Source organism: Moschus berezovskii, chromosome 15, assembly GCF_049115385.1.
Source record: "Moschus berezovskii isolate FMDL1 chromosome 15, NW_MosBer_1.0, whole genome shotgun sequence".
Taxonomy (NCBI): Eukaryota; Metazoa; Chordata; class Mammalia; order Artiodactyla; family Moschidae; genus Moschus; species Moschus berezovskii.
This window is the reverse complement of record NC_142474.1, coordinates 76,728,665-76,744,603: the sequence shown is the minus strand read 5'-3', so window position 1 is coordinate 76,744,603 and position 15,939 is coordinate 76,728,665. Positions and strand designations below refer to the sequence as shown.

At 41.2% G+C, this 15,939-nt stretch overlaps 1 protein-coding gene across 10 annotated transcripts in view; it reads right to left on the bottom strand.

Annotated features, from left to right (window-relative positions):
* Positions 1–15,939, bottom strand: part of PLCB4 (phospholipase C beta 4) — a 489,193-nt gene that overhangs the window by 196,900 nt on the left and 276,354 nt on the right. For 9 of the 10 annotated variants that reach the window (XM_088844295.1, XM_088844296.1, XM_055426743.2 and 6 more), the window contains one exon: positions 10,786–10,884. The exons of the other annotated variant lie outside the window; for it this stretch is intronic. In XM_088844295.1, coding sequence (XP_088700421.1) covers positions 10,786–10,884 — 99 coding nt within the window. The remainder of the gene's footprint in view (positions 1–10,785; positions 10,885–15,939) is intronic. 10 annotated transcript variants of the gene reach the window in all.

Genomic DNA, 15,939 nt, shown 5'->3' with positions numbered 1-15,939 from the left:
TATGTGAACCGTGAACTTCCAGATCTTCAAGCAGGTTTTAGAAAAGGCAGATGCACCAGAGATCAAATTGCCAACATCCGCTGGATCATGGAAAAAGCAAAAGAGTTCCAGAAAAACATCTATTTCTGCTTCATTGACTATGCCAAAGCCTTTGATTGTGGATCACAATAAACTGTGTAAAATTCTGAAAGTGATGGGAATACCAGACCACCTGACCTGCCTCTTGAGAAACCTGTATGCAGGTCAGGAAGCAACAGTTAGAACTGGACATGGAACAACAGACTGGTTCCAAACAGGAAAAGGAGTACGTCGAGGCTGTATATTGTCACCCTGCTTATTTAACTTATATGCAGAGTACATCATGAGGAACGCTGGGCTGGAAGAAGCACAAGCTGGAATCAAGATTGCTGGGAGAAATATCAATAACCTCAGATATGCAGATGACACCACCCTTATGGCAGAATGTGAAGAGGAACTAAAAAGCCTATTGAGGAAAGTGAAAGAGGAGAGTGAAAAGGCTGGCTTGAAGCTCAACATTGAGAAAACTAAGATCATGGCATCTGGTCCCATCACTTCATGGGAAATAGATGGAAAAACAGTGGAAACAGTGTCAGACTTTATTTTTTGGGGCTCCAAAATCACTGCGGATGCTGATTGAAGCCATGAAATTAAAAGACGCTTACTCCTTGGAAGGAAAGATATGACCAACCTAGATAGCATATTAAAAAGCAGAGACATTACTTGCCAACCAAGGTCCATCTAGTCAAGGCTATGGTTTTTCCAGTGGTCATGTATGGATGTAACAGTTGAACTGTGAAAAAAGCTGATCGCCGAAGAATTGATGCTTTTGAACTGTGGTGTTGGAGAAGACTCTTGAGAGTCCCTTGGACTGCAAGGAGATCCAACCAGTCCATTCTAAAGGAGATCAATCCTGGGTGTTCATTGGAAGGACTGATGCTAAAGCTGAAACTGCAATACTTTGGCCACCTCATGCAAAGAGTTGACTCACTGGAAAAGAGTCTGATGCTGGGAGGGATTGGGGGCAGGAGGAGAAGGGGACGACAGAGAATGAGATAGCTGCATGGCATCACCGACTCAATGGACAAGAGTTTGAGTGAACTCCGGGAGTTGGTGATGGACAGGGAGGCCTGGCGTGCTGTGATTCATGGGGTCGCAAAGAGTCGGACACAACTGAGCGACTGAACTGAACTGAGGTGACTTCTATATATGCAAACCCTTTCTTGGGTACAACAAAATATATAATGAAAAATACTGTTCATTTTAGGAAGAAGAACCACATCAGCACATCCGTAAATTACCCATTCTCTGGCCTTTTCTCTGCCAGCATCAGAACCCACCAGCTTCTTGGACTAGAAATCCCAATCGTTTTTCACACTCCTTACTCTTCCTTGCCTTCTAAATCCACTGCGTTAGGAAATCTAACGCATTTCCACCCTGAACCTCTTCTCTGATGTCCTATGTGTCTAAATGACTGTTCAGCCAGTCATTCAATCCCACCTCTACTCTCTCAGACACAAGTAATCAGGCATAACCACTTTCCAGTCATATTTAGACCTTACTCTTTTCCTGCTTAAAACACACACACACACACACACACACAGACCGATTCATAGTGCTTCCAGGATCTAGTGCCAATGCCTTTCTGGACAGCAGAGCATTTCTGGGGAGACACTGCTCATCTCTGCAGCAGAGGCTCCTGCCTTCACCCTCCCCGACAGCAGCTGGACAAACCACCCCCTGCATCCCACACCTGGGCCCCTGCACAAGGGTGGACCCTTCCCTCATCTCAGCTGTGCTTTGATCCACTGATGGACTAACCCAAACCAAAAGTGGCTTGCTGTCTGAGGCCTCCTCAGTCCCCCAGACCCACTGCCCAGGTGGTCTCTTGACCTCACAAGGAGCACCACCCACTACTTCCCTCTCACAGTGTGACTTTCAGGGAGAGCGGGGCTGAGGGTGGAAGGACACCGAGGGCTGCACGCCGAGGGCCTGCAACGCCAAACCGAGATGCGGGGATGCGCATCAGTGGGTGAGACAGTGACATGCCTCATTTGTTGTCTCGTTTTACATGTCCAGTTCTATCAGGGCCTGGTGTCTAAAGACAGCAGGATGAAGCCAATAACTGAGCTAATCATCTACCAGGCACATGTAGTATAGGTTCCTTAGGATAAAAACTCAGAAATGGAACTGCATTGAACTCATTTCCCTACTTCTCCTCCCCTTTCCCAATGTGAAATTTACTATATTTGGTTTTGTGATTGGCTGTAAATAATGGATCTGTTCTGTTCTGTTCAGTTGCTCAGTCGTGTCCGACTCTTTGCGACCCCGTGGACTGCAGCCTACCAGGCTTCTCCATCCATGGGATTCTCCAGACAAGAATACTGGAGTGGGTTACCATTTCCTTCTCCAGGGGATCTTCCCGACCCAGGGATCGAACCCGGGTCTCCCGCATTGGAGGCAGACGCGTTAACCTCTGAGCCACCAGGGAAGCCCCAAATAATGGATACAAGTCTCTATTTCATGCACCATCAACTATCAACATTTCCTCCCACTGACACTATTAAGCCTCCAGTTTTTCCTCTGACTCCAACCAGTTCTACTTTCCAAAATCTGTCTGTACCCTTACTTTACACTGACAAAATTAACAGATTTTTTTTCATTCTGTTCTGTCAATAATAATTAAATATCATGTCTACTGTTAGCTTGACTCTAAGCACTGAAAGACTAATGAATGTGATTGTAATTGTTATTATCATTATGGTGACTCTGTAAGCATCCCTCATTGTAAATATAAGTAATAGGCTACAATTCCACTCTCTACATTTTGAGCCAGATATCATGACTCCATGGGTACAATTTCAGTTTAAACTATCCAAAACCTGAGAATGAGATAAAAAGATGGCTATGTATTAATATCCTTTACATATTTTACAGGAGCAATGTCTAGAGGGCCTCTTCAAGGATGATTTATTTCTCCAGAAGAACGTTCTTTTTTAAAATGTGAACCATTTTCAAAGCCTTCATTGAACTTCTTATAGTATTGTCTCTGCTTTATATATTGGTTCCTCAGCCATGAGGCGTGTGGAATCTTAGCTTCCCAACCAAGAAGTGGACCCGAATTCCCTGCGTTGGAAGGCGAAGTCTTAACCACTGGTCCACCAGTTTAGTCCAGGAAATGTATTGTTCTCTAGGGCAGGGACATGGGCTTCCCAGATAGCACTAGTGGTAAAAAACCCACCTGCCAATGCAAAGACTTAAGAGACACCAGTTCAATCCCTGGGTGGGGAAGATCCCCAGAGAAGGAAATGATCACTCAATTGGAATCTACAGTTTCATCAGACAATTTCATCTACAATCTACATCAAACTGTAGATTCCAATTAAGTAATCCCCAGAGAAGAATCCAGGATTTTTGCCTGGAGAATCCCATGGACAGAAGAGCCTGGAGGGCTACAGTCCATGGGGTTGCAAGAGTCAGACATGACTGAAGTGACTTAGCACAGCACAGGGCAGTGACTGGTTTAGCATCTGCCTGACAAAACGCCTTGTCTCTCTTCCTCCGGTGCTCTCACAACTAGCTTTATCCTCCTGTTAGTGTTGTCACTGAAGAACTAAATAAATCTGCAAGTCGAAGTACATTCTGTGAGGGTGGTGCTTTTAGCTTTTCGAACATTACACTTGGACGACTCCTCGCTGCAAGCCTAGGGTGTGCAGGCTGCCTGGGCCTTTGGAAGCATCCCTGAGGCCTACAGCTCAGCTTCGGAGCTGCCTTGGAAACAGGCCACATTCAGCCTGTTCTACTCAGCCCTACTTCAGCTTCTATTCATCCGGCATTTCCATATTCCTGTGGGGTTGGCAACTGCCTTAACTGTTTCTGTTTTCCTAGCAGCAGTTGTGATGTCTGTGTGCAGGGGAGGCTGTTGAGGGTTTCCGTAGGAGGGGCTAATAAACACCAAGACTTAGCCAGAAAAGGCACTCCATCTGGGCAGCTTGCCTCAGACACAAAGTCCCCAGGTGAGGATAAGGGCAGCCCAACCCACGCCGGGATCTGGGATGTGGGAAGTATGGCAGCTGAGGGGAGTCATCTAATAAGACATCTAAATCTCTGCTCTGGTTACCACTGAGAAGAAATGGCTGATGAAACTGCAGATTCCATTTAAGTGAACTGAGAGCTCCTTCTGCGCATTGGGAAAAGAGGATGGTATTTTAAAATCTGCCTGTAGTTTGAGTTGATTGTCTAGAAAATTGTGCTGCCCAAAAGATAGCCACCAGCCACATGGAGCTATGTAAATTTTAATTAACATTAAGATTAATAAACTCAGTTCCTCAGTCCCACTGGCCACATTTTTTTGTTTTTTTTCAAATGCCAAACTAAATTAATTTTGCTAAAGAGAAACTGTTGTACTCTAAGAAAAATAAGTGCAGTCTAGACTTTGTGCTTGGGTGGGGAGGGAAAGGGGCTTCCCAGGTGGCTCAGTGGTAAAAAGTCTAAGTGTCAAGCAGGAGATCCAGGGTCTTGAAGACCCCCTGGAGAAGGAAATGGCATCCCACTCCAGTATTCTTGCCTGGAGAATTCCATGGACAGAGGAGCCTGGGGGCTATAGTCCATAGGGTCACAAAGAGTCAGACTTACAATTTAGCAACTAAATGACAGCCACGAACAGGAGAGAAAAACCCTGAGATTACCGACCATACATCACAATCCTCTTAACACGTGGTAAGAGCACCCAGGATACAGACCATGTCCATCATTGCAAATTTCTGCTGGTAACCACTTCTCAAGAAGGACAACAGACCACTTGGCTTTCAAGGGATAAAGGTCTTCAAACTTTTGGTTTGGTTGTTTTAAGTACATCCATTCTCTTTCAAGATTATGCAAACATGAGGTCTCACAAGAGTCTGGACGCAAGAGTTTGAGCTGGACCAGGAGCCACACTGCACAGGGTGAGAAGGGACCAGAATTTCCCCTGTTCCTCCTTGGTTTGAGAGGGCATTTTTGTTGTTTTCATTTGGAGAAGAGGAATTTCATATGGGGGAAAAGGAAAAGGGTGAATTATGAATTAGAAAAGGATTCTGAGGGGGAGATCAAAAAGTGAAAGAAAAGAAACAGCAACAGGTCTCTTGGAAGAGTGGAGTGAAAAAGAAGGCGGCGACAGAGATAGCTGTCGGCCCCACTGAGATTTATTCCTCAGGATCCCCACTGTGTCCTGCTGTGTCTGGAATTCGCCTCTACTCCCACCAAACCTTTAAGAAAGGCCTGTTTCACACAGCATCCTTGTTCCTGAGGTTTAGGGATGTAAGGTGTTTAGCGAGAGAGATAAACTAGAGCGGGGGACAGTTCTGGGAAAAGAGTGACCAGAAAGCACTCAGGAGGGATTTCCCCGGTGGCCCAGCAGTTGAGACCCCACACGTCCACTCAGAGGCCGTGGGTTCTGTCCCTGTTTGGGGAAATGGGATCCCGCACAGCGCAGGCCAAAAAGCTAAACAATGAAGTAGGCAAGATGCTATACTGAAGAGCAGTCATAATAAAAATAAAAGGCAGGCACTGAGATGAGTATTTCGAGGATGCTGTAAGTACCGAGGATTCTAGGAAAGGCTGGTTCTCACAGCCAGGAGACGGGGTCTTGGCCTTCTAATAACGACCCAAAAGGGAAGTCAAGATGCCCGAAGAATTAGAAACAAGTGGGTTGCACTGCACTGCTGTTTCTCTCCTCTGCAAGAGAAACGTCTCTGAAGATTTTTGCATCACTTGTTGCATTACTTAGAAAACAAAACAGGTTTTGCATGTAAGTAATTTAAAAGTCAAGTGAAGTTAGACAAAAAGAGTTTCTGAAGCGGCATGAGAATACAATCAGAGGCTACAACATAGACTGCAGTTTCTGAAATTTGGGGCTACCTCAAAAGAAATCCTTCAGCAGAAATAATAAAATAATACTCAAATACAGTTGCACTGGTTATATTTGTTGTCAAAAAAATACATATTTTTAAAACAGTGTTTAGTAAGTATTTTTATTTTTTTAATCTGACCTAGTGAATGCTCACCCACTGATCTGAACGTTTCCTTGCCTTCTTTAAACTGAAACGTGGAACACAGTTTAGTGTTTACCCGATCTTTTGGGATGATGATAATGTTGGCTGCCATACGGTGCTGAGGTACTCACCCCTTCCTTCACAAAAGGCCCCTTTGCTGTGGCGTTTGTGGGATGATCTGGTTGTGTTTTCTCTAATTCCTGTTCCTCCCACTCACTGTCAGTTGTCATTTCTCACTGTTGTTCAGGCAAAACACTGTAGAAACAAGCCTTATCTATTTATATTTTGTTGCCTTAAATATTTTAATGGCCGTGGCTCCAAAGAACCAACTCTTACAAGATAGGAAAATACAGTTGACACTTGAACATGGGATTTTAGGGGTGCCAGCCCCAGTGCAATAAAAAATCTGACTATAATTTTACAGTCAGGGCCCCATATCCTCTGTTTCTGTAGATTCAGCCCTCTGAGGACAGCAAGCTTCTATGGTAGGTATTTTGGGGTTCCCCGGTGGCGCAGTGGGAAACAATCCAATGCAGGAGATGCAAGAGATGTGTGGGTTTGATCCCGGGGTCGGGAAGATCCCCTGGAGAAGGAAATGACAAGCTACTCCAGGATTGTTGCCCGGGAAATCCCATGGACAGGGGAGCCTGGCAGGGTACAGCCCACGGGGTTGTGAAGAGTTGGACACAACTTAGAACTAAACAACAACAAATGGTAGGTATTTATTGAAAAAAAAAATCTGTGTAAAAGTGTACCGCGAAGTTGTTCATGTTCAAACCTATGTTGTTCAAGGCTCAACTATAATAAGAAAAACTGGCTACAGTTTGTTTGAAACACTCGTTGGCTTTCTGACTTGAAAATTAATAAAGGGAAACCTCACTAAAACAGAGTTGGGAGGCCAGGAGGGGGAGCTCTCACAAGCTACCATGGGATGTAACTACATTTAACCTCTTTGAAATGACCTTCTCCGAGGAACTGAAAGCCAGGACGTCTTTTTTAATTATCCTCTGGATTTCCAGAGCCTGGGAAACTGCCTCAGAATTATCAGTTACAGAGAAGAACCATCACTGGAGAGAACCAGCAAATGAATACGGGCACCCCCCCAAGGAAAAGATGTTACATGGCCTCTCCCACAAGAAGTCAACCAGCCCAGCAGATCGCCCGTGAGCGGCAGCCACTTCCCTCCTGTCACTTTTTTGGCTTTCTTTTTAGTCTTTATTGAATTTGTTACAATATTTCTTCGACTTTATGTTTCCTGGACTTTTGGCCACATGGCACATAGGACTGTAGTTTCCTGACCAGGGAGAGGACCAGCACCCACTACCTTGGAAGGCAAAGTCTGAACCACTGAACCACCAGGGAAGGCCCCTTGTCCATGGCTTTTACTAGCGTGTTTGTCTCAAATTGCAATTCCTCTACTATTCCTGAATAAACACATTTTTGTTGGTAAAGTAACTTTTATCTTTAAGGTCAACACCAATTTTATCATGAAGAGATATATTTACTTTATGAAGCTAAATTTTTTTTGCCATCCTAGTAAAATAGCAAGAAAGAAAGTTCAAAGCTTAATGAGATTGTATTTAATACTTGTTAAGATTTCTTTTCTTCTAACTTTATCTCATTTTCAGAGGAACCTGGAAGAAAGCAAATGCCTTTAGAAGTGCAAGTCATCAGTATTTTCTAAATATAAGTGAGTTGTGATGATTAATAACCGAAACTAAAAAACCATCATGAGAAATAAAAGTGATTTATGATGATAAACTTCTAGTTTATCAAATCACATTACAATTTATCCAAAAAAAAGTACTTTTTCTCTAATAGGCTTCTGTTTATATGACAACAAAAGAAACACTAGCCAGTGACTATATTTAATCTTTACAAAATGACCTTATCTGAGGAACTGAAATCCAGAAAGTATTTTAAAATTATCCTATAGATTTTCAGAGCCTGGGAAACTGCCTCAGAAAACTGCAAATCTTCTGGGATACTCGAGCAGATTCAGGGAGAGAAGGCAATGGCACACCACTCCAGTACTCTTGCCTGGAAAATCCCATGGATGGAGGAGCCTGGTAGGCTGTAGTCCATGGGGTCGCTAAGAGTTGGACACGACTGAGTGACTTCACTTTCGCTTTTCACTTTTATGCATTGGAGAAGGAAATGGCAACCCACTCCAGTGTTTTTGCCTGGAGAATCCCAGGGACGGGGGAGCCTGGTGGGCTGCCGTCTATGGGGTCGCACAGAGTCGGACACGACTGAAGTGACTTAGCAGCAGCAGTAGCAGCAGCAGATTCAGGGAGAGATGTCTCTTGTCGGCTCACAATGAAGGGCGATTGTCACCATCGTGGTGGCATGGGTACTCAGTGTACCTGGGAGAAAGATTGGAAATGCATCCAAGCTAGTCTTGGCTTTCTTTGCCAAGATGTGAGAAACGGACAAAAGCAGGCAAGTGAATTTACTTTGTGGGCTTCCCTCATAGCTTAATTGGTAAAGGATCCGCCTCCAATGCAGGACACCCCAGTTCGATTCCTGGGTTAGGAAGATCCTCTGGAGAAGGGATAGGCTACCCACTCCAGTATTCTTGGGCTTCCCTGGTGGCTCAGCTGATAAAGAATCCGCCAGCAAAGCAGGAAACCTGGGTTTGATCCCTGGGTTGGGAAGATCCCCTGGAGAAGGGAAAGGCTACTCACTCCAGTATTCTGGCCTAGAGAACCCCATGGACTGCACAGTCCATGGGGTCGCAAAGAGTCAGACACAATTGAGTGACTTTCACTTCTTAACTTCAGGTGTGAACTATATCAAATTGTTGATACTGATCATTTTTAATCTAAAAGATGGAAATGTGATATGATTTAGCCTAATATTTTGAATGTGTTGAAGTACAGATTTTCATATGGATCTCAGGGATTACTATGTCTTCTCACCTTTTCGAGTATCAAGAAAATGTACAAACTATAATAAAATCAGACTGGGTTGGGGTCAATTACATCTAAAATCCCTTTTGACATTAGATATTAGTAATATACAGTGAATTTGGTAGTTGCAGGCATTCTGCTAGTCCCTGGAGAGAAAAAGATAAGTAAAATATGGCCCTTGACCTCAAGAAACTCAGGGTATATTACGAGAGATGAAAAAATTAAACAAAAAGGTGAGGACAGTGTAATATGTGCAAGGGTACATTAGAGGTATTGAATGGGTCAAGGAATATATTAAAGAATGAAGATTTCTCATTTGAGTTCTGAAAGATGAATAAGAGTTTGCCAGTGAAACAAGGAGGGATAAGTGCATTTCAGGAAAAGGCAGCAGTATATACAAAGCATGAAATAGAATAGTTCATTGGGAAATTGTAAGTGTATTGTTAGTGTTAAAACCAAGAATGTGCGTAGAAAACTAATGGGGAACAAGATTGGAGAATTAGGTAGGAGTCAAATTATGGAAGGCCTTGTATTTCATTCTGATGCATTTGCTTCATCCTATGATACAATAGAGAGTCATGGAAGCATTTTAAATAGAGGAAGAAGAGGTTCTGATTTACATTCTCAAAAGATTACTCCATATCGATGGAAGAGGGGAAAAAAAAGAGTAGAAAAAGATTAGAAAAAAACTACCAAAGAGTTAATAGTGGTTGCCTCCAGGTGGTAGAAAATTGTTTTCTGTCTCTTCTTCTAGCACAATGCAGTTTCCTATTCTTTCAGAGAAGCAGTAGAGCTTCAGTCATATAAGTGACTGTCACCCCAATACGCCAATTCAGTACAGAGAGCACTGACCACATTTGAGTCCATCCTTTTCTTTCCTCAATTTTGTTTACACAATGCAACTAAGGTGCAAACCTAGAAAGCATCATGCTACACACTGTGGAAAAACCAAGTTAACAAATTACGAGTTGTGCCAGCCCATAGACCTCATGAAAAAAGCCTGATGATTTGAAGCTCTGGGAAGCCACATATAATATATTCCATGGATTTTCAAAGGAACCAATTCTGACTCTACATGAAGTCTGAACAAGTTTTGTGTCTTACTTCACCACAGAGGCAATACAGTTTCATCACATATCCCTCCCAAAGTCCCTTCAAATTCAAGTAAAATCTAAGAAAAACAACATATTAACAATGCAAAGAAGGCTTCCACTCACCTACCTAAACTTTCTGAATAGACTGGTGAACCCAAGCCCCTGGTTTCTAGAAAATCTGGAGCCACTGCCACCTTTCAAGGGTACAAGCAATAAATAGTAGAAGCAGAAGCATGCAAAGCTTTGGTTAAATTGGTCTGTATAAATGAGACGAGCAAAGCAAGTGACCAGCACAAACTCCGATCACTATTACATGTATGACAAATAGAAAGTTTTATGAGGAAAGAATGCCCGAAGCACTTCATTAAGCAAAAACTATTACTCCATGAAACCCATCTGCAAAATAAGCATAATTGTGGCAATGACCTAATAAGGTTATTGTAAGAGGTTGAACAAATAATACACAGGAAGTGCTTAGAAAGTTTTCTGGCACACAGCACACGATAATTTATACTGTCATCATCCTTATTATAGCTGGCGCAGAGAGAGTGCTCAATAAATTATAGTATTATTTTTATTATATCTCATAACTTTGACTTTTTCCAACTATTCCAACTTATAAATCTCCAAGATGGTCTTACTTATGTCAAAGACTATTTACTCAATACTGTAATTAAATTAAAATGAAAAAATCATATTTTGAGAGAAAAGATTATAACACTCCTTTACCTCTTCATATCTGTCAAAAACTGCTCCTTCTTGCAAAAAGGAAGGAACTTCCTTCTGCCAATTAAATTCATAAGGTTTGGCCATGATTAGAGTCAAGACCTGAAAATGAAAAAGAATATACAATGAGTGTACACAGTTAAAAAGACAACTGCAGAGCAAAGGTTAATCACTTGATATTTATGTATCTGCAAAAGCTTTGCTTCATACACACAGACTAAGTCCATTAATTGACTGCTGGTTTTTCCCTTCTTCTCTTCATCTGACCCTGAATCCTCCTGTCAGGTTGCTACACCTAAAGAAATAATATGAAGAAATAACAGAAGTGATCTTTTGGGAGGCTTCCCCATCCTCTTCAAACCCTATAAAGTAATTTTATACATAAAACCTGCAGTCTTTGGATTAAACACACACACACACCCCTAAACTTCTACATAGGTAGGTAGGGTACAAAGAGTGAGTGGCTCTATCAACCTGCACAAGACTGCTTTTCCTTCTTTCCCCATGTCTTTCATCTGCTTTCTTTATAAAGGGGGCTCATATTTCTTTATTCTGTTTATTCCCTCCTATCATTTGCGAGTTTTATTTTTCATTTTAAATTTTCTATTAGGAAAATATTTAAATTTTTAACACTCATAGATCTTCTATTCTGCCAATATCTGGGATTTAAAATATCCAACACCCTGAAATGTTTTTTATTTCCCTTCATTCCATATTTCCTTCCCTCCAGAACTTCCTATATAGATATAATCCTGGATTTTAATGCTAGATTATAACTTCCTTATCGTTTTCTTTTTCTTTTCTTTTGTGGAAAATGGAAACAGAAGGTTCAAAGACCACCTGATAGAAGCACTTAAAGAAAAGCCAACAGAAGGGTGAGAATAATTAAAGCAACAGTAGAACATTTCTGAAATCTGACACTTGTGTCCTCAACATGAAAAAAATCGAGTGATGCAGGTGGTATAAATGGTAGTGGAAGATACACACAACTAAATATATCTTGAGGTGAAACTAACCTGAAAGATTTAATGTACTATATATTCTGCCAAGAAGGAAAAAAAAAAAAACTTAGAAATAGGAGATATGTGAAGTAAGGTTGGAAGGAAAAAAGAAAGAAGGAAGTTTTTAAAAAGAGACAGTTTATTCTTAAGTTTTATATATTATACGAAAAGAAAAAATGAAAGTACAATAAAAAGATAAAGAAATTACAATCTAGCATCCAAATCTCAGAAACATCGATACAAGAGGTGCTGGAGGGAAGGAAATATGTAACAAAGGGCGACAAAAGCATTTTTGGGTGTGGAATATAGGTAATTAAAATTCTAGATAATGGCAGAAAAAAAGAAGATCAATTATGAATGCTAACATTTTAAGAATTTTCTTCACAGAAAATATAAAATGCAAAGTATAACTTCCAAGTTAATAAGAGGAGAAAACAGAAAAAAGAAACGTGAGCCTCCGTTAAAAAGATAAAAGATGCAGGAAAGGAAGGGAGATAAACACACAGTAACCAGGAAACACACAGTACAGTTACAACATATGACAAACTCTAATAAATATGAATTTGCCAAATTCATTTATGAAAGAAAGAGGCTTTCAAATCAGGAAGCATTATAGTTGTTTACCAGGAATATTTAAGAAATGAAAGCTATATAGGAAGTTTAAAAATGAAGGGAGGAAAGGAAGATATAACAGAAACAGGTTAGGAAGGGAGCAGGTGTAAAAATAACATTAGACAAAAGACACTTCAAGAAAAAAAGAAAGAGACACTGAGAAGTCACATGAAGAAAAGGGGTGATAAAAATTATTTAAAAGTTATTAATATTAAACGTGACCGCAGAGCATCAAAGCATCTTCTGAAAAACTGAAAATACAAAGAAAAAATGCCAAAGTCACAAACAGATCACAATCCTCAGAAATTATTGGAAGACTATTGAGGATCTGATTATCACACATAGAAATTTAACAAAACAACTTAAATGACTCAGTCAGTCAGTCAGTTCAGTTGCTCAGTTGGGTCCGACTCTTTGCGACCCCATGGACTGCAGCACGCCAGGCCTCCCTGTCCATCACCAGCTCCTGGAGTTTACACAAACTCATGTCCATTCAGTCGGTGATGCCATCCAACCGTCTCATCCTCTGTCATCCTCATCTTCTCCCACCTTCAAACTTTCCCAGCATCAGTTCTTAGCATCAGAGGTGGCCAAAGTAGTGGAGCTTCAATCCAGCTTCAGCATCAGTCCTGCCAATGAATATTCAGGGCTGATTTCCTTTAGGATGGACTGGTTGGATCTCCTTGCAGTCCAAGGGACTCACAAGAGTCTTCTCCAACACCACAGTTCAAAAGCATCAGTTCTTTGGCACTTAGCTTTCTTTATAGCCCAATTCTCACATGCATACATGACTACTAGAAAAACCATAGCTTTGACTAGATGGACCTTGGTTGGCAAAGTAATGTCTCTGCTTTTTAATATGCTATCTAGGTTGATCATAGCTTTCCTTCCAAGGAGCAATCATCTTTTAATTTCATGGCAACAGTTATCATCTGCAGTGATTTTGGAGCCACCAAAAATAAAGTCTGTCACTGTTTCCACTGTTTCCCCATCTATTTGCCAGGAAGTGATGGGACTGGATGCCATGATCTTAGTTTTCTGAATGTTAAGTTTTAAGCCAACTTTTTCACTCTCCTCTTTCACTTTCATCAAGAGGCTCTTTAGTTCTTCTTCACTTCCTGCCATAAGGGTGATGTCATCTGCATATCTGAGGTTATTGATATTTCTCCCAGCAACCTTGATTCCAGCTTGTGCTTCCTCCAGCCCAGCGTTCCTCATGATGTACTCTGCATATAAGTTAAATAAGCAGGGTGACAAGATACACCCTTGACGCACTCCTTTCCTGATTTGGAACCAGTCTGTTGTTCCATGTCTAGTTCTAACTGCTGCTTCTTGACCTGCATACAGATTTCTCAGGAGGCAGGTCAAGTGGTCTGTTATTCCCATCACTTTAAGAATTTTGTGGATATTTTAAGAACTGTGGATAAAATTTGTTGTGATTCACACAGTCAAAGGCTTTGGCATAGTCAATAAAGCAGAAATAGATGTTTTTCTGAAACTCTCTTGCTTTTTTGATGATCCGACATGTGTTGGCAATTTGATCTCTGATTCCTCTGCCTTTTCTAAATCCAACTTGAACATCTGGAATCTCATGGTTCACATACTTTTGAAGCCTACCTTGGAGAATTTTGAGCATTACAGCATTACTTTGCTAGCATGTGAAATGAGTGCAATTGTGCAGGAGTTTGAGCATTCTTTGGCATTGCCTTTCTTTGGGATTGGAATGTAAACTGACCTTTTCCAGTCCTGTGGCCACTGCTGTGCTTTCCAAATTTGCTGACATATTGAGTGCAGCACTTTCATAGCATCATCTTTTAGGTTTTGAAATAGCTCAACTGGAATTCCATCACCTCCACTAGCTTTGTTCACAGTGATGCTTCCTAAGGCCCACTTGACTTCACACCCCAAGATGTCTGGCTCTAGGTGAGTAATCACACCATCGTGATTATCTGGGTCGTCAAGATCTTTTTTGTATAATTCTTCTGTGTATTCTTGCAACCTCTTCTTAATATCTTCTGCTTCTGTTAGGTCCATACCATTTCTGTCCTTTATCGAGCCCATCTTTACATGAAATGTTCCTTTGGTATCTCTAATTTTCTTGAAGAGATCTCTAGTTTTCCTCATTCTATTGTTTTCCTCTATTTCTTTGCATTGATCACTGAGGAAGGCTTTCTTATCTTTCCTTGCTATTCTTTGGAACTTTGCATTCAAATGGGTGTATCTTTCCTTTTCTCTTTTGCCTTTTGCTTCTGTTATTTTCATAGCTATTTGTAAGGTCTCCTCAGACAACCATTTTGCCTTTTTGCATTTCTTTTTCTTGTGGATGGTCTTGATCACTGCCCTCCTATACAATGTCACAAACCTCCGTCCATAGTTCTTCAGGCACTCCATCAGATCTAATCCCTTGAAACTTTTTGTCACTTCCACTGTAGAATCGAAAGGAATTTGATTTAGATTATACTTGAATGGTCAAGTGGTTTCCTTACTTTCTTCCATGTAAGTCTGAATTTGACAATAAGGAGTTCATGATCTAAGCCACAGTTAGCTCCCAGTCTTGTTTTTGCTGTATAGAGCTTGACTGTATAGAGCTTCTCCATCTTTGGTTGCAAAGAGTATAATCAATCTGTTTTCGGTATTGACCATCTGGTGATGTCCATGTGTAGAGTCTTCTCTTGTGTTGTTGGAAGAGGGTGTTTGATATGACCAGTGCGTTCTCTTGGCAAAACTCTATTAGCCTTTGCCCTGCTTCATTTTTTGCTCCAAGGCCAAATTTGCCTGTTACTCTAGGTATTTCTTGACTTCCTACTTTTGCATTCCAGTCCCCTATGATGAAAAGGACATCTTTTTTGGGTGTGAGTTCTAGAAGGTCTTGTAGGTCTTCAGAGAACCATTCAACTTCAACTTCTTCATTCAATTTCATTATTGGTCGGGGCATATACTTGGATTACTGTAATATTGAATGGTTTGCTTTAGAAACAAACATAGATCATTCTGTCGTTTTTGAGATTGCATTCAAGTACTGCATTTCAGATTCTTTTGTTGACTATGATGGCTACTCCATTTCTTTTAAGGGATTCTTTCCCTCAGTAGTAGATATAATGGTCATCTGAGTTAAATTCACCCTTTCCAGTCCATTTTAATTGCTGATTCCTAAAATGTCAATGTTCACTCTTGACATCTGTTTGACCACTTCCAATTTGCCTTGATTCATGGACCTACGATTCCAGGTTCCTATGCAGTATTGCTCTTTACAGCATCAGACTTTACTTCCATCACCAGTCACATACAATTGGTTGTTGCTTTTCCTTTGACTCCGTCTCTTCATTCTTTCTGGAGTTATTTCTCCACTTTTCTCCAGTAGCATATTGGGCACCTGCTGACCTGGGGAGTTCATCTTTCAGTGTCCTGTCTTTTTGCCTTTTCATAATGTCCACAGGGTTCTGAAGGTAAGAATACTGAAGTGGTTTTCCATTCCCTTCTTCAGTGGACCATATTTTGTCAGAACTCTCCACTATGACCCATCCATCTTGGGTGGCCGTACAGG